This window comes from Sinocyclocheilus rhinocerous, unplaced genomic scaffold (genome assembly GCF_001515625.1).
Source record: "Sinocyclocheilus rhinocerous isolate Xijiao unplaced genomic scaffold, SAMN03320098_v1.1 scaffold647, whole genome shotgun sequence".
In the NCBI taxonomy this organism is placed as follows: Eukaryota; Metazoa; Chordata; class Actinopteri; order Cypriniformes; family Cyprinidae; genus Sinocyclocheilus; species Sinocyclocheilus rhinocerous.
The window spans coordinates 660,228-685,464 of record NW_015632746.1 but is presented as its reverse complement, the minus strand read 5'-3'; the positions used below and the strand labels follow the sequence as shown (position 1 = coordinate 685,464).

At 36.7% G+C, this 25,237-nt stretch overlaps 1 protein-coding gene across 1 annotated transcript in view; it reads left to right on the top strand.

Annotated features, from left to right (window-relative positions):
- The window catches only part of pecam1a (platelet and endothelial cell adhesion molecule 1a), a 19,808-nt gene extending 5,403 nt beyond the window's left edge, over positions 1–14,405 (top strand). Inside the window, exons 2-14 of the mRNA XM_016556145.1 lie at positions 3,481–3,774; positions 5,210–5,491; positions 5,828–6,088; positions 6,798–7,067; positions 7,600–7,884; positions 9,981–10,256; positions 10,571–10,709; positions 10,815–10,894; positions 12,391–12,444; positions 12,521–12,586; positions 12,847–12,918; positions 13,510–13,532; positions 14,145–14,405. Of these exons, the coding sequence (XP_016411631.1) occupies positions 3,481–3,774; positions 5,210–5,491; positions 5,828–6,088; positions 6,798–7,067; positions 7,600–7,884; positions 9,981–10,256; positions 10,571–10,709; positions 10,815–10,894; positions 12,391–12,444; positions 12,521–12,586; positions 12,847–12,918; positions 13,510–13,532; positions 14,145–14,195 (2,153 nt within the window). The 3' untranslated portion in view covers positions 14,196–14,405. The remainder of the gene's footprint in view (positions 1–3,480; positions 3,775–5,209; positions 5,492–5,827; positions 6,089–6,797; positions 7,068–7,599; positions 7,885–9,980; positions 10,257–10,570; positions 10,710–10,814; positions 10,895–12,390; positions 12,445–12,520; positions 12,587–12,846; positions 12,919–13,509; positions 13,533–14,144) is intronic.
- The last annotated feature ends 10,832 nt before the right edge of the window (positions 14,406–25,237 follow it).

Sequence of the window (25,237 nt, the reverse complement as noted above, 5' to 3'; positions counted from 1 at the left end):
AGGAAAGGAAAGGAAAGGAAAGGAAAGTAAGTTAAGTTAAGTTAAGTTGTTAAGTTAAGTTAAGTTAAGTTAAGTTAAGTTAAGTTAAGTTAAGTTACGTTACGTTACGTTACATTAAGGAAATGAAATGAAATGAAATGAAAGGAAAGGAAAGGAAAGGAAATGACATAGGAAAGAGTTAAGTTAAGTAAAGTTAAGTAAAGTTAAGTTAAGTTAAGTTAAGTTAAGTTAAGTTAAGTTAAGTTAAGGAAAGGAAAGGAAATGACAGAGGAAAAAGTTGTTAAGTTAAGTTAAGGAAAGGAAATGACAGAGGAAAGAGTTAAGTTAAGTTAAGTTAAGTTAAGTTAAGGAAAGAAAAGAAAAGAAAAGAAAAGGAAAGAAAAGAAAAGAAAAGAAAAGAAAAGAAAAGAAAAGAAAAGAAAAGAAAAGGAAAGGAAAGGAAATTTTAATTGGTATATAAATTCCACAAAAACATTAAGCAGCACAACTGTTTTCAACACTGATAATAATAAGAAATGTTTCTTGAGGAGTAAATCAGTATATTAAAATGATATCTGAAGAATCATGTGACACTTCAGATAGAAAACATTTATTTTAAATTGTAATGTTTCACAATATTACTGTTTTTACTTTATTTTTCTTCAAATAAACTTCAAAATGAAAATCATCACAAAATCTTGTCGACCCCAAAATTTTGAACAGTAGTGTTTATATACAGTGTTGAAAAGAAAAGAAAAGAAAAGAAAAGAAAAGAAAAGAAAAGAAAAGGAAAGGAAAGGAAATTTTAATTGGTATATAAATTCCACAAAAACATTAAGCAGCACAACTGTTTTCAACACTGATAATAATAAGAAATGTTTCTTGAGGAGTAAATCAGTATATTAAAATGATATCTGAAGAATCATGTGACACTTCAGATAGAAAACATTTATTTTAAATTGTAATGTTTCACAATATTACTGTTTTTACTTTATTTTTCTTCAAATAAACTTCAAAATGAAAATCTTGTCGACCCCAAAATTTTGAACAGTAGTGTTTATATACTGTGTTGTGGCCACAATCCCATTTTCCAACTGCTAAAATTCATTGTATTGTGTCAGTGGATAACAAGCACATCTGGGGTGAATGCATTTCAACATGCTGCAGAACAGTAGAGCTTTACAGGCAGCTAAAGCAGAAAAACAGTAGAGTCACTGATTCCTCAATGTGCTCTGCCTTGGTGATCATTTCATCTATTTTTATGTGGGCATTGTGGGCAGCAGGACATCCTGTGTTTGCGTGCTGTGCTAAACCTGAGGTAATTCACTGCAGAGACCAAACTGGTTGTGCTGGTGTGCTGCTGGCGATGCAGACGCCCAATTAAAGCTCAAACATACAGCATGAATCATTTAGAACTGTTAATTCAAGAGTTCCCTCAGGCGAGTGAGGAGAGGAACTGCCATGAATAGAGGCTCAAAGCGTCACATAAATGCAGTGAATGTGACAGCTTCAATTAATTCTCTCATCCAGAGCATCACAACTTGTTTTGACAGGAGTTTAGGGACAGAAAGATCTATTTGCTCATTTCTGATCTTTGATAATGAAGAGATGAAGCATTTTACTGATTTAATATCTACTTCTATGAAGGCTATAGACAGTTTCTCTGCAGTCAACATCCTCTCTGTAAACCTAGAGCGACAGCTAGTGGTCGTACTCGTATACTGCAATCTCCTTTCAGAAGCCTGCGAGCCAGAGGCACATATTGACATTTGTTTTCAACTCATTCTCTTTAATCATGTACTTCCTGTCATGTACCCAGCATGCCGCATGGTGTCAAGGTCACTTTTGCAGAGGCTTTTTTGTGGCCTTTTGTTTTGAAGGATGTGGATGATATTTTTGCTTCTGACCACAGATGGGTTTGACTTGTAAGTCTTAATGTTTATAAGCCTCATTCCGTGATTGTATCAGATGGTAATACAATGGTGCTTTGACAAGATAGTAAAAGATCATCATTCTCATGTACCATGATATTTACCTTGCCCATCAAATACATGGTATCAAATACATGAAATACATAGTATTATCATGCCATGTTCAAAAACATGGTAATACCATGATACATGTCAAAATAAAAATATATGGTATAAATATACATAATACTATGTATTTTTGGACAAGTACTACCATGGTACAGTACATGCCTAAAAACAAACGTAGTAATATCATGTTCCATGTCTAGAAATGCAAGGTGTTACTATGGTGCGATGCCCAAACAAAATAATGTATATGTAACATAGTACATGTCCAAAATGGAAACATGCCAAAAAAAAAGCATGGTAATACCATGTTACACACCTCCAAAAACAGTGCTGTTACTGTTACATAAAATGAGAACTATTAAAACTAAAGCTATTGTTAATTGAAATAAAGCTGAAATTGAAATCAAATATCAGGTGAAAAATCTAAACAAAAAAGAAAGAAAACCTTGAAAATTTGAAATCTTGTCTTGCTAATTGAAATAAAATAAGATGAAGTAATAAAATGACTACAGCTAAAACTGAAATAACAATTAATTCAAGATAAATAATAATTATAATTATAATGACAAAAGCACATAACAAAAGTATCAAAATTAGATGTGTAGCCTAACTATCTGAAAACAATAAGCTAAGCTGAAGTACCAAAACTAAAAAATAAAAGTACTAAAACAAAAATAAAAGTTAAATTAAGCTAATCTGAATCTAAAAAAAAGTTGGTAAATGACGTAGCGCAATAGAAAATACAGTCTGTACAGTAGAAAAACCATTACGCCTATGGAGAGTCCCCACAAGGATAGCTGACCAGACATGTGTGTGTGTGTGTGTGTGTGGTATTTCCATGGTTCATGTTCAAAACCATAGAAATATCCGGAAATGTCTGGTTTGAGCCCAAAAATAACTGTGAAACATATCCCAAAAAAAAAATCCCTTAATATGAAAATGTGTTAAAAACAGGGTGCTACCATGGTACTCGTGTTTGTGCTGGATGGACGCCACACTGCTAATGTGCCTCAAAAAGCATCTTCTTGATCTTATATATGGCTGTGATGTCTTCAGCACAGCACTGAAACAGAAGGCCTCTTTTCAAACAGAAAGTTTTAAAAGCTTTTTCTGATTATATTTAAGAAGTCAGCTATTGTGTAACACCACAGATGATGAATCTTCTGATTAAATGTGTAAAATAATTTTACAATAACATATATAAAATATGAAATATTTGTTTACTTATGTAAATTATTTCATTCAAATAACTGCTTCAGTAATTTCTTACAAATAATTCAGGTAAGTAAACAATGCATTGTGTCTCTTCTGTCATGATTTTTTCTGCTATTTTGACTGAAGAAGTTAAATTGTAGATGTACACAGAAGTTTTTCACGATCTATTGATATTCTGTTGCCTCTATTAATGTTTTAGTTTTTTTTTTTATGTGTGTGTTTCTTATTTCTTGGTGTTTCTGAGCAGCAGTGACCATTGATCAGGTGACGCTGACAGTGCTTCCTGCTAATAATGTGGAGAGTGGCACTGACGTGATCTTACGATGTGAGGCCAGTGTCAGTCAGAGCCTCCCCCAGCCGCTGACATACTCCTTCAGACTCCTGCAGGACGATCAGGTGATGTACTCCAAAAATATCAGTGCCTCAGTGATGGAGCGCAGTTTATCTTCTGCCAGGGTGTCCAACTCTGGCCGCTACCAGTGCAGTGTCCACATCTACGACAAGCACAAGACAAGCAACATCCTGTTATTAAGCGTCACAGGTTAGTAACATACAGTAAATGACCCCTCGCTAAGCCCCGTCTTAAAGGGATAGTTCACCCAAACATGAAAGTTTGCTGTTGATTCACTCACCATCAGGCCATCTGAAATGTAGGTGACCTTTTTACTTCAGAAGAATAGTAAGGATTTTTTGCTGGAACTCTGGTGATTCATAAAATTCAAGTCAGTGGCTAGCATCACTTTGAGTCCAAACTAATTTTAAAAAAGCATATCAGGCAACACAAAATTAATATGCTCCTGATGATATATTGAGGTCTTATGAAGCAAAATGATCGGTCTGTGCAAGGTTTTCATGGTTTATCATGGTTTATGTAAAAAGGTCATTTGATTAAGACAAGTTTATTCACTTTATATGCTTTGGCTGCTTTAATAATGTAATTGTGTATACATTATATCATTGTGTGATTATGTAAACAAACTGGCCATTCGGTTATTTGAAACAAGCTCATTGAAACAAACTATCTGAAAGAACTAGTTCATGGAAAAGAATAAGATTTCCCCATTGACTGAGGCTGTGGATTACAGGTAGGCTAATAATTTTGTAAATAATGTTCAGTTTCTTGCACAGACTGATCGTTTCGCTTCATAAGACCTCACTATGTTGTCAGGAGCAATGAGTATTAATTTGGTCTTGTTTCTGTACGCTTTAAAATCAGCTAAAAATCTTCTTTATTATTCTGATGAAAAAAAAAAGTCACCTACAACTTGGATGGCCTGAGGGTGAGTAAATGAACAGCAAATTTTCATTTTTGGGTGAACTATCCCTTTAAAGGCATTACTGACCAATTCTACTTTAGCAACTGTTGTCATCCACTATATTTTCAATAAAGCCTTTGCTCCTTTGTAGGACTGTGTGTTTAAACAAAATATGTTTAGGCCTTTTAACCCTTGAATGCATGAATGTTTCGCCAATCATTATTACATATTCAGAATTATATCTAACTAAATTTTACTAAATCAGGGGCGTAGATTACGCGGGGGACGCGGGGGACGTGTCTATATATATATATATATAACATTTCTGTCCCCCTCACTTCTGAAATGATGGCTACGCCCCTGCTCTAAATTGTCCTAATAGCATAAAACTGTACTGATATTTTAACAACAATTGCATCTGAACCTTTTTAGATGCTAATCTTAAAATGTTTTCGTTTACATCCCCTTCAAAATCAGTATTATGTTTGATAACAGCTTCGTCATCAGATCCACCATTTAATGATGCTATTTGATTATGAACTTGCCCTGCTAGTAAACCGCAGAGCCATGGCAAGATTTGCTGATGATACTTGAGAATTCTTTTGTTTTCTGCTTGCGGTCATCACATAATTTTTTATCAGATGTCAGCAATGGTTTTCATTGTTGCTAAATTGTCTAGTTGATGTGTCTGATTATATTCAGTGGTTTAAACCCATGCAGGTCTTCAGAACCCTATGCTGAAGGTGAAGTCTGACATCATGTCTGAGGGGGAAGACATTATTGCCACGTGCAGTGCACCAGAGGAGACGGGCAGTCTGATCTTCTACTTCTACGAGAATAATCTGGATGTCAAGAGAGTCATTAGTAGCAGCAACTCTGTGACGACCATTCTGACCACGCAGAAGCTCACAGAAATCTACCTGCAATGTGCCTATATGGTTATAATGCACCCTAATGCTGGCCTCTCCAACCAAAGCAACATGGTGAAAGTTATTATACGAGGTAACAGCATATTGATTACTTGAAACCTGTTAATAAAAGTAACATTTGTGTTCACGTTGGGCAAAAAAAAAAGTTTGTCAATGGAATCTTGTCATTAAGATCAAAAATTTTGATGATTCATCTTTCTCTCATGAATTTATTCACATTTTTGTCCAACAAAATGTTCCCTAGAGAGAGAATGTCTCCCCCGATATGATATGTCAAGAAACACAGCAACACATGGGGAAAAAACTGCTAATCAAGCCACTTCGTTGGGTCTTTATAGACCATATACTGTAAATGCACTGCTAATGATATTTTACATTAAAAGTGAGATTAATCTCTTTTTTTTTACAGATCTTGATGCGATCACCCCACAGATAAGTTTCTCACCCAAAGGGAATGTTGTTGAGGGTGACAGAGTGCAGATCACATGTAAGGTGCAATATCCCCCAGATATTGAGTTGTACCTCACTAAAGGCAACATCGTTCTTCATGAATCTCATACAACCTTCACAAAGAGCCTCGTAGTAAGAGCTGAGGATTCAGGGGACTATGTGTGTAAAGCAGAGAAAGGCAGCGTGCAAAAGAAGGCAGTCTATCCGCTACATGTTGCAGGTAACTAACCATCAAGATTTTATAAGAGAAATGTGCATCAGATTTCCATACAATTCAAATGTTCGTCATTCAGGCTGTACACATCACCAACCATTAGGGATGTAAGGATTAACCACGAGCCGGTTGAAAATCGATTCAAATATGTGACGATTCAAATCGATTGAGATGCTAAACAAATCGCGATTTAGTTATGGGTAGGAGTTTATATGAATGTATGTCTGAGGGGAACTTACTGTCTTTAGAAAAGTTTAGATTTTATTTTCATCTTGCCTCTGTATAATGCATATTAAAGTTCATAAGTGCAGCGCTGCTTTGTTAACAGCGGAAACCAAGGAAACGCTTTAAGCGCCACCTGCTGGCAGAGAGTGAATCTGCGTCTCGTTCAGCTCATCTGCTGTTTCGGTTTCATGCAGATATTTTTTATGTATAGTTTCACAAAACTGAAGTCAAACCAGTCTGTTTTTTGCTTCAAATTTCGAAATTATACAATCTAATTTAGATTAAAAACTGCTCATGTTGCATGTATGCAGCATCTTTGTTTGGATCTTGATTAAAATGCAGCGGTTGCCTCTAATTGGAAAGAGCACAGACAAAGCCTTGTTTTGTTTATATGAAGAACACAGGTTTTTATGGCTTCAATTTTAGATTTAGTTAACTACAATAACCCTGGACTGCATGATAATTAAATATTTTTTTCTGAAACCATCAGAACTGTTCTCGAAGCCAATTTTGAGAATGAGCCCAGACCAGCTTTTTGAAGGAGAACGCTTCACTCTGACCTGCAGCAGTACTGTAATCTCCTCAGTGAAGATCGGAAAAGCAGACATAAAGTATGTTCTGCTGAAAGATGGTCGACGCATTTCAGCAGTTGCAAAATACGAAGACACTGCAAGCCCCGCCACCAATGGGCAATACTACTGTATGGCAATGGCTAAAGAAGTTAACAAGACCAGCTCACCACATGATGTAAAAGCTAAAGGTGATGAGTTTATGCTTTTGTCAAAGCTCTGTCATTAGGGGACATGCATATTATCCATATTGTCTTTTTGACTTCTATAACATAGCATTTTTTGTTATTGCTATGTTATAACACAATAATAACATAAGGTGTTTGATAAACTAGCTATATAGTCACTCCCAATGGTGCCAGTATACTACACTCTTAAAAATAATGGTTCCATAAGGGGATTTGTGTGGTGGTGCAATAACATAATCATGTTGGGTTCCCCAAAGAATTGTTCAGTGAACAGTTCTTCTTTTTTCTTAGTGTGAAGAACATTTGAATAAACTAAAGAACCTTTTTCCACTATAAAGAACCTTTTGTGGAATGGAAAGATTCCATGGATGTTAAAGGTTCTTCATGGAACCACATCAGCCAATAAAGAACCTTTATGTTTAAGAATGTAGAGTCGACAGCATGCAAAATGCTGCAAATACTTTTATCTCAATTGGTATGGTTTCTTATGTGCATGCTTTTAGCATGCTTCTCATCTTCCTCCCCTCTTTTCCAGTGCCTGTTTCTGCCCCAGTCCTTCGTGCTGTTAATACGGTGATTGTCGGTAAGCCGTTCAGGATTTCATGTGAGGCTGAAAATGGAACGCTTCCAATAACCTACACCTTACTGAAGACCCGCGTTCCAGTGGCTAACAGGACAGTGGTTGAGGCAGCCAACAGGGCGATCTTTAACATAACCTCCATCAGTTTTCCAGAAGAGATCTATACCTTCGCATGTCAGGCTTTTAACCGTGGGTCATCGTTCAGTAGGACCAGTGAGCCCCTTAGAGCACCTGTCATAGGTAAGAGGACCACATCCTAATACTTCACACTGAACCCTCTGTGTTGCTGCTATTTTTGAATAATTTTGAAATGCATGTTGTTATTTTTAGATGCTGATATATGCTTTAATCACTGATGGACCTTTGTGTCCGCCGGTACCTTTTTAGATGACTGAAACTTGTGTGACATTAATTGTATTCCTGTTCTGCACACCAAAGCCTGCTAGATGAAATAATCACTGTAGTTTACCAAAAGTTTCACTTTCAGAGAAAATTTTTTCAAGCCATTCAAAGTGTGTCATGATACATTTTTGCAACAGACTCGTTGGAATAACATGCCTCTAGTTACATTTTGCAAAACTCCAAAAACATACTTGTACATACAATTCCCTGCAGTTTCCAGCTGAAATGAAAACTAGTAGCTGTAAAACACCAACTTGTATTCCTTTTCACACAAATTATAATTACAGGTGCAGATTATTGATTAATAAAGACTTTTTTTCATGCTGTTCCTTGCACAAAACTATGTTATGACCTCAAAACACTTTTACCACAGTGCATGATTTGTAAACTAACACAACCAGCTCCATATGTATGGCTTTTCTGACATTGTAAACTTGTCCAGTGTCCAGTGAAACACAAGCCATGTTGAAAGAGCTGAATGGTTTATAAAAGCACGTGTTACAGTGTTTTGGTCACCGTTTTGCATCTTTTGTACATCACCATTTATCTGTGGTAAAATCAATGCAATGCACTGCCTCTCAAGCTTTATTTAATTGATGTTCTTATGTTTTATACTAGAGGAAATGATATTCACACTTTATTGCCAGTACTTGTTTTGTTTGCTTTTAACAAATTTAACAAGTCTCTTTTTGAGAGCCATCAAAAAATGATGAATTAATCAATATCAGTGAAACAAACAGTAAATAAAACATGAATGTATGTGAAATCTGACTATTGTCAAAACATACGTTTGTAAAGTTTTTAAATGGTTAGTTCACTAAAAAAAATTAATTCTCTCATTATTTATTCATGTTATTTCCATGGAAGAATCAAAACACACAAAAGTGATCCACAACTATAGCTATATTTCATGGGCCAGTTTTTTGGCGTTAAATAGTACTGTCAGGATTTACTAAAGACGCGCAGTGAAGAATTAGCGCTGAAAAGGCGTGAACACAGTTATTTTTGCGCCTGACCTTATTGAATATGCATTTGTAAGAGTTTCCCTTTCAGACGCAAAAGTTATGGGAGGAACTATGGGAGGAAATGAATCACGCAACACATTTTACTAACGTTTGCACTTGTCAAATTACTGGCATTTGCGCCATTATTTAACGCCCCAAAAAAGCATGTCTTAAACTATTTTGCGCTTGAAATGGCTGCAATTATTGTTGCTAAGAGGAGGCACTGCAGAGAACAGAGAGCATGTGGTAGAAGGGAGAAGGGTTTTTCCACATGTATTAATTTATTTGTAATGCCAGAAGAACACATTATCCAAAAATATAATTTGCCAAGCCATGATATTTTTAACTTGCTTCAGGAAATAAAAGATGACTTGGAACCCTCAACTAGGAGTCACGCAATACAGCTCTATCAAAATTAATTTTTTGGCCTCCGGTTCTTTTCAACAAACTGGCTTCTTCATTTATTTATTCTTTAATTGTGACTACGCTAATTTGTGCTGCGCTTGGTATATTGCATTTGTCGATATGTAAATGAGATGTATGTATTCTTTAATTAGCGCATTGTTAGTAAATTTCCCCTCCCATCGGCGCTGTTTTGGATTTGCGCTCTCGCGCTAATTTGCCCTGTTTAGTAAAACTGGCCCCAAGTCTTCTGAAGTCATACAACAGTTTTATGTTACAGAAGCTGTTGTTATTCAATGATAATGTCACTGGAATCTCATTCCTGTTTACATTCAGTTAAACATGGCATGACATCGACTCCAAACACCATTGGCTCTCGCAAGTGTTGCATTGAATATGTCAAATGGTGAATCGGATTTTGCAACAGAGCTCATGATTTTCACTGAAAGGTGACTTCAGAAAACTTATGGGCTTGTATTATTATACTTACATAAATAACAACAGAATTTAAACTTTTCTGTCTATCAGTACCCGTTTCCAGGCCAGTCCTGGAGCCAAAGGAGGTTACAGTCACAGAGGGGTCAGATCTTACCCTCATCTGCCGTGTACAACAGGGAACTTACCCCATCACCTTCACCTGGTATTATAACAGAGTTATGCTCCTTTCCTCCATCCAAGAGGTCAGATCCTTAGAAGGAAAACATGTCGTCAAAGCCATCGAACGAGACCAGAGAGGCGACTACTACTGTGAGGCGTCCAATTACGCCTCTGAAACCAAAAAGAGTTATCCAGCCAGAATTGGTGGTACGTTTTTTAATACAAACACCAGCTTACCATTTGATCACTCTAAAGTCATAGTAGAGCTTCTATTGAACTGCAATGTTTACTCTGTTCAAGTACACAGATGCAGGTGATAAAGTTAGTTGACCTGAAAGAGTAACTGACAGTGAAAACAGTTTCAACTAATGCTACTCTCACTAAGCTCACATTGCGACAATGTTGAGAACTTGTAATTGTGTAGAGTATGTTTCTGGCCTAAAAGTGAAAATGTCTACGGAATAAGTTTTTGAAGATGTCCAAGTGTCCTTTCTGCTGATTTGTGTGTGTGTTTTTTATAGTCAGTTTAGCACTGTGGAAGAAAGCTCTTATTGGAGTGTTCTGTATCTTGCTTTTGGTGGCTATCGTCTTAGTCCTGACAGTCTTTTTTAAGAAAATGTCCCATCCACGCAGAAAAAAGCAAGCAACTGAGTTATCAGTGTAAGATGCCTCTTCGTTTCTGTTTAACATCTACATCATTTGTTATGTCTTATATCATCATTTGAAGGTTTCTTCCATTCTGTTTGAAAATGCTTTCTTTCTCAGAAAACCTTCAAGGCCCAAATCAGGTGACCCAATGAGAATAAGCCTTACTCTCGACATTGAAGACAACACCGCTATCAATGGTAACAAATGTCCTCATCCTTGTCATATGAATATTAATACAGTGTATTTGGCTATTGTTTAAGCTGTTGTGTGTTCAATAAATCCTAAAAAAAAAAGTTACTTTGATCTTTAATTAGACTACCGTCAAGTCTGGTCCACGTAGATTAAAGTTTCTGTTTCAATACAAATTGGGTGTAGTGATGATTTCCATACAAAATCATATTTGATGTGTAACTAAAATTTGTGCATGCAGTAACGCAAGTAGAATTACAGATGCATCTCAATAAATTAGAATGCCATGGAAAAGTTCATTTTTAATACACGAGTTTCACAATTTGAGTTGAATTACTGAAATAAATGAACTTTTCCACAACATTCTAATTTATTGAGATGCACCTGTATTTGAGCTGTATAATTATCTAAATCCTCATTTCTTAAGTAGGACTACTTTTTCTAGGGGAATGAACTTCTGGTTTTGCATTACAAATGTAATTCCTGTGGCGTTTGTTACATGCAAAGAGCACTATGCAGAGGTGTGTTTCCCAAACCTATGCTCGCAAGTTCTGTCATTACCAATAGAGTTCAATGGAATTTGCGGCCATAGTTAGCTAATGATGCTTTTGGGAAACACACCCCCGATTGTTATATAATATCTAGTGCTCTCAAAATTAGTTTGTTAATGCAGGTGATTAATTTTTCCAGTTCAATGGCATTACTACCTGTTAACTAAAGAGCACAGGTAGCTAAATATTACATTTATTATAATGGGTTTATGTGAAGATTGTTTTAGTTTCACTTAAATTAGAAGCTGTTATTTTTTGAAGTCAAATAAATGTTCAAATTGATAGCTCTCAATTATACTGTAATGTTGAATGACTATAGTCAATGGTTAAATATTAGGATGAAAAAAAACTTTCATAGAGACATCAGTAGCAGTATTGGTGTCACTGATACTCACCTTCAGTCATAAAAAAGATGCCACTAAATGAATATTAAAAATATACTGTCTTTGTGTTGTTTCTACATTAATTTGAAGATTGCATGTGAAATTATTGCAATATAAAAGTATATTTAAAAACGTTAATGTTAAGTTGGATTAATTGTGGTTAATTACAATTAATTTCAGGAGGGAAAAAAAGTGTCATTAATTCGGTTTTTTTTTTTTTTATCAATTGACAGCACTAATAATATCCCTTTCTGGTATCTTTGTGTGTTGGGTTGTTATTGCAGTGGTGTCTAATCCTGCTCATGGAGGGCCACTGTCCTGCAGAGTTTAGCTCCAGTCCTAATTAACCAAATCTGAACTAGCTAATCAAGGTCTTTAGGATTGCTAGAATGTCCAGTGAGTGTATTTTGTGCAGGCTAGAGCTGACTTTTATAGGACATTGAAATGGACACCTCAGGTTTATGGAAATGACTGAATGATATTCTGAATATTGAATCATATTGAAAAGTCTCTAAATGTTGAACTCATATCTTGTTTGTTGTTGATATCTTGTTTGTTTCTACCTCACAGGAACTCCCTGTGTGATGGGCAGGAATGTCTGGAGTGAAAATGTATCTGGCTCAGGTACAGATTTTAAACAGAATTATGCCAGTGAGATGTGAGATCATCACGTGACACCCTCTGCTTGATATTTTACTAGAATCTGACGATCATGCTGATGAAGACTCTGAGCTGGTTCAGCCACAGGAAGTGGATCCCAGCAGAGGTGAGTTGCAGAGAGTGAGTTTCAAAGATCTTCAACAGTCAATGAATCCCTCAGATGGCATCTTTGTGAAAAATCTGTCAGTTATAGCTGGATATTGAATATTTGTTCTATTGAATCATTGGTATTGGTTCCGTGTGAAATGCTGTGTCAGAACTCTGTTTACATTTTCTTAATTGTTCGCAATTATTTAACAAAAAATGTAAGAAAGAATGTTGGTTAGAGTTTTAATGCTGATGTGTCCAAAATGTGTCCATATTTAGAAGTTCCTGTGACGAAAAGCATAGAGCCCGAATACAGTGTCCAACACACAGAGGTCCAGGTGTCCACACCAGGTGAGCTCAGATCTTTGAATCACGCAACCCTCCACTTTGAGCATGACCATAACAGGCAGTAAAAGTGTCCAAACTGACATTGTTAATGAACGTGCGGTGTTTTCATCATGCATGAGACGCCAGGTGGCTGTTTCCTGCGCTGGTGGGAAAGAGCTTCCTGTTTTCACAATGGGCCCTGGAGCCTCATGTTCCTCTGCCCAACGACACAGAAACTCGGCTATTGTTTCCTCAGCACAAATAAACACTCCACAGTCCCTTTTCTCTAGTTGATTAATAGCAAGACCTCTTGCTAATCATTGCGGTATGCATGTGAAACAATGCTGAAACATAGCAGAGGTCACGCTGAAATGGGTTTTGGCATGCCCACATATTGCCAAACAATAGCTGCACCTGGAGGGAAACAGATTACTTACACAGGCACATTAGCATGGCACTAACACGATAAGCCTAAGGCGGGCACCGCACTCCTCTTCCTTGGGAGTTGATTGGAGTTGGTTCAGGAAGTTGAGCTGAAGTTATTAAATATTCAAAAGTTAAAAAACATTTTCCACTGCGGCTCTTTTGTGACGGTGGTTCATTTGTTTTTTGTAGGAGTTTCGGAACAGGCTGAGGGCGTAAGTGATGCACAATGTTGACACACAGACACACAAGCCCACATATAGGTATGTACAAATAGTTTTGCAACAGGGAGGCCCTCTTGTGGAAGAAATGGATGCCACAGAAGAAATCTCTATATGCTGTATCTGATTTGGTCAGGCTTATAAAGACTGTCAGGAAAGTGTCAAGTCATACAAAACCCAAAGAGGAAAAGTCTCATTATCATCACTGTATTACAGTAAAAAATAATTAAAATAAATAATTTTTTAACTAGAATCAGCATAATTAAGAGCAGTACAACAAAAAATGCCATGATAAAGAAATACTTTATATTTGTGTTCATATAGTAGTGATGAATATGAAAGTCAGACTTTTTTTCTCATTAAAAGGTATTGTTATTTTTTCCCCTCATTATGAGGTTTATCATTAGGGGGAAACATGCTTAATTATCATAAGCATAAATAAATACTTTCCTACAAAATATGGGGGAAAAAACTAAAGCAGCATATATTGTCCACAGTTTTATTTCTGTATTAATTTAGACAGCCAGGTAATTAAAATTTAAAAAATAGCTTAGAACACAACTCTGCAAGCTATTTTGTGAAGTTTGTTTGTGTCTTTCTCAGCAGGCAGCTCTGGAATATGCACAACTCAACAACAGTGAACAAGAACCTGCATAGAGTCTCAACACTTACACTTAATTTATTCAGTTTCTCCACCACCAGAAGCTGATTTTTATTCATGATGTACTGACATTGAATATTTTGCTTTGTTGTTATTATTGACATTACTTTGTGGCTTAGGTTGTTTTTTAAGTGAGTAACATTTTGTTGTGATGTTTATAAATGAGAGATTAAATTCTGAGCAGTCAAATCAAGCCTTTGGCTGCTTTTATTTGTTTTTCCTCTTTGGTGTGTTTTTTTGTTTTTTTTTTGAGAACTATGAGGAACCGGAAAGACATTTTTGCTTCAAGAACATGAAGGAGGCACTGAACCACTGGAAAGAGGAAGTCTTTTAAAGTGCAGCCACTCAAAAGTGTCCTTTTAAACATTGAGGTTCAAAAGCCACTGCAAACTTTTTAAATAGCAGTTGAAAATGACTTGGCCCCTAGAAAAAGTTGTTGTAACTAGATTGCAAGAATACGTAGTTCTTATTAATCTTTTTTTAAAATTTCACTCAGGTTTTCATTCTCACCATTGACTGATTACTGTTGTAAACAATCTGAGACTAAGAACTAAATGCAGTCATTGAATCTATGTGCCATTACTTATGGTATACCACAGGGTTCTATTTTAAGACCTCTGCTATTATTGTTGTATTATAAAAGTTAACTTTAGGTTTTGTATTTAGGCAACACATACATTTTTTTATTTTTATTTATTTATTTGTAAGATGCGCTAGACGTCTCATAGTTCCATCATGCAACATCAGATATGCAGATTCTACAAGCAGCACATGTTAAACAAAGGAAGGTTTGCTTATTTTTATTTAACATATTGTAAAACTAAGTCACTTTTTGTGACTGTGGACAAAAGTGAACTTGTTTTACAGGCCATCTCTGAGTGTCACATAAAATACTGCATTGCTCGTGACACTTCTAGTGTGCTTGGATGGTGCGAGGCTGCTTTAGGGCTCCAATGTGATACTCAAGAGCTTATCAGCATGACTCCCCATTAATCATATGACATCGTGGGTTGTCAGTAGCAATGGCCACCCACTGTGGTTACCCTAGATGAAACAAGGGAGTCCCATAATGGGGTGCCACTTTAGCGACTACAGTTGAATAGACCTTCGGGGATGCCACAGTAACTCCAAGGGCTTTATGAAGGAAACCGGGCTTTACAGAAGCCGTATGCAGTGTGTACACTGAGCTTTTCACCACTCTCAGACATGCACTTATTTTAGGGAGGGGGAACGTCATGTACCTCTGTTTTACTGCCATAAAGTGTCCCTCTCTTGCTCTCACTCGGTCATAACATGAGCCCTGACTCGATGTCGTGCAGAATTCTAGACCTGCAGTTAGCTGCAATGCTAAAATTGGCATGCTGACCCCTGTGAAATGTATTCTGGGAATATGTTGTCTTTCACTTTGCCTTATGGGGTCAGTCCAGAATGCTACTTTATGAATATCTTGCACTTGTGACAAGAAGCTCCTCTTTCCTGAATATACACCCTTCAGAACGGTAACGCAATATTGAATCTAAATGGAAATAAACGGAATGAAAAAAAAGATTTAAAAAATATGTCTTATAAGATAACGTTAAAGGTAATGGTTGTGTAATCTGGTTAGCGTGAAATTTGTATGGTAAGGAGACTGACTTATGCAACTGTTTACTGTTTACAAGCTTGCCAAATCTTTTTCTCAGACTCTGGTTCAACTCACATTGTTACCCAAAATTAAACAGATTTTGCTAGAATTTTAATAAAATAATAAATATGAAAGTAACAGAAAACGATGGGCATATGTATGATTACAATTTGCATGCAAATGAGTGGAAGTGAATGTAACAAGCTCCTAGTTTGCCCACATATTTAGAGTGACACTCTCAGATACCGTCATAATATCCTGTCAGCAAGACACAGGTCATCTCTGTCTCTACCTGTCTCTCATCTTTAGATAACCTTCCACTTCCCTCGAAAAGCTCCTGATGTGATGACCCAATGAGAGAACAGGAAGGTGCCTGGAATAGGCCATCATCCAACTAAAGATGATATCTGTGTTATGCAATGAGCTCGTGTGGGTAGTTCACTCCTCACTAACCTTCACCTGAAGATCAAATTCATTTTCCAAATGGATGAGACGAATAGTTTTAGTTGAAACTAGAACTCAATGTACAGCGGCTGTTTACATGTTATACAATGTTTAGTGAATTTAAGTTAAACCTGTAAAACCTAAAATGTTGCTACCATATTTTTTACGGTGAAGTTCTGGCAACCACAGCTGCCGGTATTTTACCGTAAATGTCACAGATTTTTTTTTACAGTGTACCCTACACACTTTAAGCTGATCAAAATGAATACATGGGCATTGCATGTATTTTGAACAAAATGTATGTGCTTATGAAGAGCATCATTACCATTAATGACAAGGCTTGACAATCCTGTCATTATTGCATTTCTAACATTGAAAAATATGACAAGAAAGCTTTCTTCCCATGTTGTATCTTCACAAATACTGAGAATTAGAATCAGTGTCCCAGATTTCTTTTGCTAATATCCCTAAAAATATTTGCCCATTCCTTTTCCAGTATCTCTGCATGAGTACTTGAGTGTATGGAAACTGGAGGGAGAGTTGTCTTGCACTGCACTACAGATTTTGTTTTGATTGTGAAAATAGGCAGACTTAAAGATTTACGGTGTAAATATTTTTTTAAAGAATTCTGGTAGTACTTCATTTTACAGTCCTGTTATGCTTGTACTAGCGTGTAAAATCTGAAAGATTTTAATGTTTGAAAGAAGTCTGTTATGCTTACAATTATAGTTCAGTAAAAACAGGGAAAAAATGTGAAATATTATTACAATTTAAAATAACTGTTTTCTATTTGAATATATTTTAAAATGTCATTTATTCATGTGATGCAATGCTGAATTTTACAGCATCACCAGTCTTCAGTGTAACATGATGCTTCAGAAATCATCAGAATATGATTTTCTTATTACAGTCAGTGTTGAAAACTGTTTAATATTTTTGTGGAAATGATGATACATTCTGTCCAGGATTCTTTAATAAATAGAAAGTTCAAAACGACAGCATTTATTTGAAATAGAAATCTTATTAACAATTACAAATGTTGTCACTTTTGATCAATTTAATGTGTCCTTGATTAATAAAAGTTATAATTTCCTTCATAAATACATTTTGGTACTTACAATAACTGGGTAATAATTAGGTGTTAACCTTGAACCTACCCATAAACAACCTAACCATAAACCATGTGGTTAAATTAGCCTTATATTAGTCAGTACTGCTTTTGGTAAGTACACTGTACATACATGAAAGTGCATGTACTGTAAAATAAAGTGCAACTGGGTTTCTTAAAAATTGCTCTGTTCTTGGCTGATCACTGTTTTAAATGCCCCTTTATCCCGTTGTGAAGTGTAAAGCCCTAACATGTGTACGTAGCAACATGGCACCTGTTTTGCTGAGTGTTACTCTGATGTTTTTTTCTTTTCTTTTCCTGGGGCTAAATTATCTTACCTTGTACTGTGTCCTTTCCACGTCCGTTTTTTTTTTTGCTAAGTACACACTCATTGGCTACTAATGGCATATGGGTAAAACTCACGCCCCCATTGTGTAAGCAACATAGTGACCGTTCAAAGCACCCACAATTTTTAGAATCGGGAACTCAATCCCCACACAAACAATCATACCATCAAAGCTCTCTCAACCCACCCTATGAAGTCAGCCACACACATGCTCCTGCAACACTCTGAAACAGCTGCGTGGCTCTACTGAGAACTTCAGGCTGTTCGCAAGCTAGCATTCTTCATACCTGCTCAATGTCAGCGCGCCCCCGCTCACATTTGCACAAAACAAACCGCAGGCAAATAATATACTGGTGAGAAATAAAGAGTCAAATCATTAAACACATCATAAAAGGCTTTGAAGGAATCGTTGTGTGAAGCTCTCTGAGGTGGACGTCCTGTATTTTATTTGTGGTTTGTTGTGTTTGGATCTGAGAGAACGAACCAGGGATGTTCTTGCAGTCATAATATCAGCATGAGCTAAGAATGTTAACCCTGCTACAAGAAACTTTTTTTTAACCTTTCTGTTAAAGCTGGTTGATCAAGAAGGAATTGATGGTTAAACTAGCTATGGTTAAACTAAATTAACTATTAAACTAGTTAAGAAACCTGGCTAGGTCACCAGCACAGCAACATCCCATTCTAGTGCTGGGGGTAAATGGTCAGAGAAGAAGGGACTTTTGCTTTCACGCACAGGGCAAGGAGGGTGAGAGGAGCACGGGTAAATCACTGTCTTGTGGCCTATTTTTGCTACACTCCACCATTAAGCTTCACATCTGCCATCTGAGCTAAACTGTGCTCCATTATGAACAGCCCCTAGAGAACCTGCACTAATTCTATAGACTGACTTTCAGTTCCAGGAGATCATCTGTTCATCTGGTGTCTTACGTATAGATCATCTGATCATCTGGTGTCTTACGTATTGCGTATTTTTTTTGTGTATGACATAGTGTCTTAAATAAGTGCTAGTGTTAAAATGATCTTAATATAAACATGTATATCCACCAGAAAGACAGATGTAGTTGATCAAATAATGCCATTTTATACCACATTATGTCATATTATGCACATTTATTGCAGAAATGCGTTGCACAAATTCGAACATCTGGGTTGTGCTGTTCTGTTGTAAATAAATCTTAACCAATGATTCCTAATTGCATCTACTTCCGGAAGGCCAAATAAAGTGCTTTTGCTTTCACACTGAATCACACAGCGTCTCACAGACATGGCTGCATCAACACTACTGCTGTTCCTGAAACCACGCCTTCTTTCTTTGCGTGCATATTTGGGCGGCATTATGCTAATATTTCCACATAGTGATGTAGACGCGTGTTAGAACGAGGCGTTTTAGATAGGTGTGGTTGACTCTTAACTTTTATAAAGAATATCTCTTTGGATTTGAGACTTTAGTCTTTGCAACTTTACAGATCTTCTTTATGCACCAAGAGCTTGTAACACTCCAAAGAGAAAGGAAAACTTGAAATCGCATCATATGACCCCTTTAATGTAATTTCTATTGAAACTTGTGCATGATGTACTTAAAAATATTTGTAATCGCACATTTGTAATGATTGATTTGGAATGATTTAAAATATATTAACTTTAAGTGTAATATCAAATAACACAATAAAGTTGAAAATATAGTCAAATACTTTACATCTGCTTTAGTGTGATAGTCAAGACATCATAATGAGTGTACAACTCTACATAAAGTATACTTTGGGTATACTTTGTCAACCTTTTAATTAGTTGATTGCTTGACTGCTTTGCAAAATTCAACACATCTGCACAGCATTAAGCACTTTTACAGGACTCAGTTCTCAATCTAAATAAATAAATGCTCAATTCTTTCATAACTTATCTTGGAGAAAAAAACCCAAGTGATTTCGATTAATATTGTATTTCTGTTTAAATTTAAGTCCCATTAATATTTAATTTAAAATGATTTATTTAATATAGTGACTGCTAGTTTTAAGTAATTTTTGCATATAAAGCACTATCAAAACAGTTCTAAAAATTGGCACTAGCAAACACCTGAACAAGGATAAACGATTTTGCCAGGTTATAATGCTTGTAGTCTTAGCTGTGCTTGAACACAAGACTGGGTTTACAGCAGTACACCTAATACCGCGGTACCTGACAGCCGCATCATCAGGCCTTCTATGGTAAAGCACTGAGCATGTGGCAAATCTAACGTAGTGACAGCAGGACTGACACTGCAGCCAAAGAGGCAGAGAGGTCAAATACCAAAGCTCTCATAAATGGGCAGCTTTTCAGAGTGAGAGCAGAACATATATTCAACACATGAAGATATGGTAAACAAAATCATAAGTTAATATTCATTATTTTGCTTCCTCCGACAAAACTGATATAACTGATGCACTGATAAATAGAAAGTCATTTTAAACAGAAATCTTTTGTAACATTATAAATGTTTTACTGTCACTTTTGATCAATTTAATGTATCCTTGCTGAATAAAAGTATTATTTTTTTCTTTCAAATATTACTGATATCTTGTGTAGGGAAGTGAAATGGGTGACGGTTAAATCCATCCAGTAGATTTTAACCCAAAAATAAGCAAAGAAAATCCTGGCCCTGCTCACTACTGAATATTTTAAATGCTTTATATACACACAGAGAGAGAGAGCAAGAGACACTCAACACGGGAGTGATATGCTTGGCACTTGGTGTAGTGTAGGAGTTCTCTGCTTTCTTTGTTTGTGAAGTGTGTATCACGTACACTATGAAGCAGTGTACGTGTGGGAGTGTGTGGTGTAGGGCTGCCTGTGCTATGTTTAACATGCTTTATTTGCACCGTTGACCCGATCACGTGAGAGGTCGCATCATGCTGGCACATATCCAAGGGTAATGCAATGTATCAAGAAACAATCCTTTCCAGCCAATCGTGTTCATTTTCTCCTCAACTATGGGCCCAAGCTGTGTGGCACTGCCATAAACGAGAGTGTGCAGTATGTAAAAACAGCCACCCCTGACTGGGAAAATTCAATTATCTCCACCTTAATAATATCTCTGTGTCTAGACTTCAGCTCTGAGCCACTTGTACTTCAAAAAACTTCCAACAATCATATACCAATATATTGCAACTTTTGATACTTTTGTCATTTAAGGAAAGACATAACAGGTCCCACTTTAGTTTGTGGAGCAATTTTCACTATTAACTAAGTATTAACTATGACTTTTGCTTCAATAAACACCTAATTTGATGCTTATTAATAGTTAGTAAGGTAGTTGTTAAATGTAAGTATTGGGTGGATTAAGGAACCTAAAATATGGACATGCAGAATAAGGCATTAATGTGTGCTTTATAAGTACTAATAACCAGCCAATATGCTGGTAGTATGCATACTAATAAGCAACTAGTTAATAGTGATAATTGACCCTTCGCAAAGACCTGCCCCCCTTAGTTACTGTTGCTATGTCCGACAAGCCATGGCGCTCTCACGCCACACATCATGTTCTCACGCTGTGAAAAATACATCGCGGAGCAAAGAGGAAACTGACGACGCGCTGACAGACAAGACAGAGCAGTTTACTTAAGGTATGAAACAAAGTCTCAGCTCTCAAATTTTGAAATTTTTTAAGAAATAAATAGCGTTTTGTGGCTCTTTAATGTGACGTGATAGATCGCTGTAGCGCCTCAGTTCAAGCAGCACATGAACCGATAATCTCTTCCTCTTTACTATAGCACATAATAAACATGAATGAACATCAGAAGGGATCTTGTTTCAACTGCGGAAAGACATCAATGCACACCATTTTTCAACTCTCCTGTCTGGTTCGTTTGTCAGACAAAAATGGTAGATTCGGGGTTATGATTGGTCAGATCGCCTGTCAATCAAACTCCTTACAAAGGGTCAATTGGTCCTTAAAATAAAGTGTTGGTAACACTTTATTTCGATAGTCCACTTTAGACATTCTATTAACAGTAAGTAACTTTGCAACTACATGTCAACTAGCAGTTAGTAGAGTATTAGTAGACTGTCTGCTTAATATCTTCTAACACTTTCTTTGTCAACTTATTCTACTAACCCTAAACCTACCCTAACAGTCTACTCTGAGAGTTAGTAAACATGTAGTTGCAAATTAATGAGAATTAGCTGACATGTAGTTGACATGTAGTTACAAAGTTACTTATAGTTAGTAGAATGTCTAAAGTGGACTATCGAAATAAAGTGTAACCAAAGTGTTTCCACGCTACAGGTGAATAGGGTAAACATTTTAAATAACATATGTCACCATAATTTCCCCAGTTGATTAATCACACTGCATCAAGACAGTTGTTTTGTATTACAAGATTTCTGAAATGGTATGTTTAAATATGCAAAGCAGGCATTGTCTAATTAAGTATGCACTCATTTGTATTCAGTTCCAGAAATCTATTCTATAAAGCCAGGTTTAAAGTTCTTGTTTCATTTTGTCGGTCGACATAGTGGAGTTAAAGGTTTTTATCACTCCATAAATCAGAATATACTGTCAACAGCCAGAAAAAAAAAGTTATATAAATAGGGCGAATGTTATATAAGCAAACACCTCTGTAAAAACCCTCGGAATATCGAAAGGATTAAAACTGGATCAGTGCAAGAGAAAAAAACAAATTTTGAGAAATGGTAGGCTGTCAAAACTGGCGTTTCTCAGAAACACATAAAATGACTAGTCAAAAGTGACTTGAACGACACAAGAGAGGTGGATCTCCAATGTATACAATGTATGATGAGGTATAGAGTGATATATTTATTGCAATGTGTATCATATCATATCTTCAAATTCGTCCTCAGAGGTGTTGACATAAAGACGTCCCCATAACTGATGTTATTGCGTGCTGGTCGTGTCCTTTTCAGGTCATAATAGTGTTGATAATATGAGCTGAGATGGATTATGTCTTTGCTATTTCCCTTGGCTGGACGACACATCCTGTGAAATGCTGCAGCCTGAAACCAAGGCCTTTGAAATCCAGATGGAAGCAGCTTAGACGCTCCTGGAGGACAGCTGCAGCGGTGCGGGTCAGACCTGTGGATCAGAGGACGGTGAAAACACACAAATGACTGCTCAGAACACAGACCAGCTATGTGAGAGCAGGCACGTACAACCGTCTGACCTTTTCAAGTCCTTGAAGGTCAAGAATAAGAAACGTCTCAGGTTACTTATGTAACCATGGTTCCTCAATGAAGACGAAGAAGAGAATGATGTGCGCTCCCGGCGCCTATTTATACTATAGTCGCACCGGTAGTGACGTCATGGCTGTCGTCGGCCAACGAGTTGATGTTTTTTCAATGTATGCTTCAGACACGGGTCACGACGAGGCGTCCCCATAGCGACCCCTAGAGGACGCAGTTCGAAGTTCCCATGAAAGGGAATCAGGATTTAATTAAAAAGGAAAAAAATATCATCTCTGTGTAATGGCAGTATATGACTGGATGTGTGGAATTTATTAAAAGGAGGTATTAGGCAGAATATCTGAGCTTCTCAATCGAAGTACACACTGATCTGGGGTGTCAGAAAAAACATCACAAACAACATGTTGTCCATGCAAGTCTTATGAAGCCATATAGCTTTTTCTTAAAAATCACGCCCTCCGCTGCATCAATAGCTGCGTTTCCATTACCCTTCAAATTGCACAAATTGAAACACGTCAATTTCGCAAAACTCCCATATATCGCAAAAAAGTTTTTACGCTCACATGAGGTGGTTTTTCAGGCAATTCGAAAAAGGAATATATCACAAAACTGCTATGGAAACAGTTCATCTACAGGTCATCTGGCGTATGAAAAAATCACATGATCATTTTTTAACGTACTATAACCTCCAAGAAACACCTCATACATGGTCACTCTCAAGCATGAGTGGCTTTCCTTGCCATTAATGCTTGGATGGATAACCCCTTATTTACACTGCACACGTCTGTGGCGCATTACGGCTCCGACACAGCCACTCTACCAGCTGCGCCATGGCACATAAGCATCCAAGAAGTGGCTCTACGTGCTGCTTTGCTAAAGATACATGCATACGTCTCCTTCGATTAAAAATAATAGCCAGCGCAGTGGCTGCAATATACATAAACCTACCAACATCCGTCACCATGACTTATCACAAGAGTAAAAATTGCGGTTTTGTCCCATAACATCGGCTAATGGAAACGGTGTCATTTCACAATAGGTTTTTATCGACATTTATAAAATATCGCAAAAGTTTTGCGCGAATTTGTAATGGAAATGCACCTAATGTCTTCTTCAACGACTTCTTCGAAAATTGCACTTCTCCATAACCAAACTTGTTGTACAAAGACTTGTCGTGCCAAGTGGATGCCAAACTCCATTGGTTCTCACATAAGTTGAAACCAATCAAGAGACTGAATATGTAGATGAGATTAAAGAGCTACTTTAGCAGTGAATAGCAACTTAAATTTCAGTCTGTTAAGATTTTGTACTTAATTAAAACCAAAACCATAAAAAAATAAATAAACAAACAAACAAACATATTCCTTAATTAAAACAATATAAATGCTAGCTGAAAGAAGATGATAAAATGAAAAAAACTATATAGACATAAGCCCTATTCGGATGGGACTAGTTTTCTAAACTACGTTTGCGTTTCGATTCTTATCACCTGACGTCTGCGATTTTCATGTACCAATTCGGACGGGACTAACATCTCCGTGTTTATAACAGAGGTGGGATGGTCTGTTTTGGACATCTGGGCATTGCAGAGATCATGCGCTCTTGCGTGCATTGCGTATAGTCATTCGGATTGATAGTATAACCAAAGTTTTACTACAAATACCATGGTGAAGCTATATGGCTAGTATAGCAAAAGCATGGTTAATGTGTGGTTACTTTTTAACTATTTTATTTTTTTATTTAAAGTAAAACCATGTTTAATTTTCATAAAGGTACATATGTAATTAAAACATTATGTAATTGAGTGCATAAATGTAGGTGAGTAACGTTAAAGGGATAGCTCATCCAAAAAGCTGTCTTCAATTCTCAATACATGTTGGCACATCAATGTTTTTTCAGCCCTGTAGCTTGTTTTGTCAGTGTTCAAGAATCAGTGCGCAGTGTACTTTGAGCTGTATCGATATCCAAAACCTACGATCAACATGATTTATAGTACTTTAAAATCTTATAGAAAGATCACGTCTCTTTCAGGTCTTAGAGTTCAGCTCTCCTCTCGTAAAACGCTCATTCCCTTCAGCTGTTGCCCATGTGCACAATCACGCCATCAAGGATGAGCTCATTTATGTGGCAAACACACATTGTCCATGTTTTTCGAGAGAGAGACCCTGCAGGCTGCTCAGAGAACATCCACTGGTGCTGTCATTGATGTTTATGAGGGGGCGGAGTCAAAACTTGAGTGCATGTGAAAGTATGGTGGGAGGAGTTACATCACAGTCACTCGATACAAGGGATGACCTCTGTAGGATCCCCAAAATAACCCTACAAAGGGTATATAGGACCC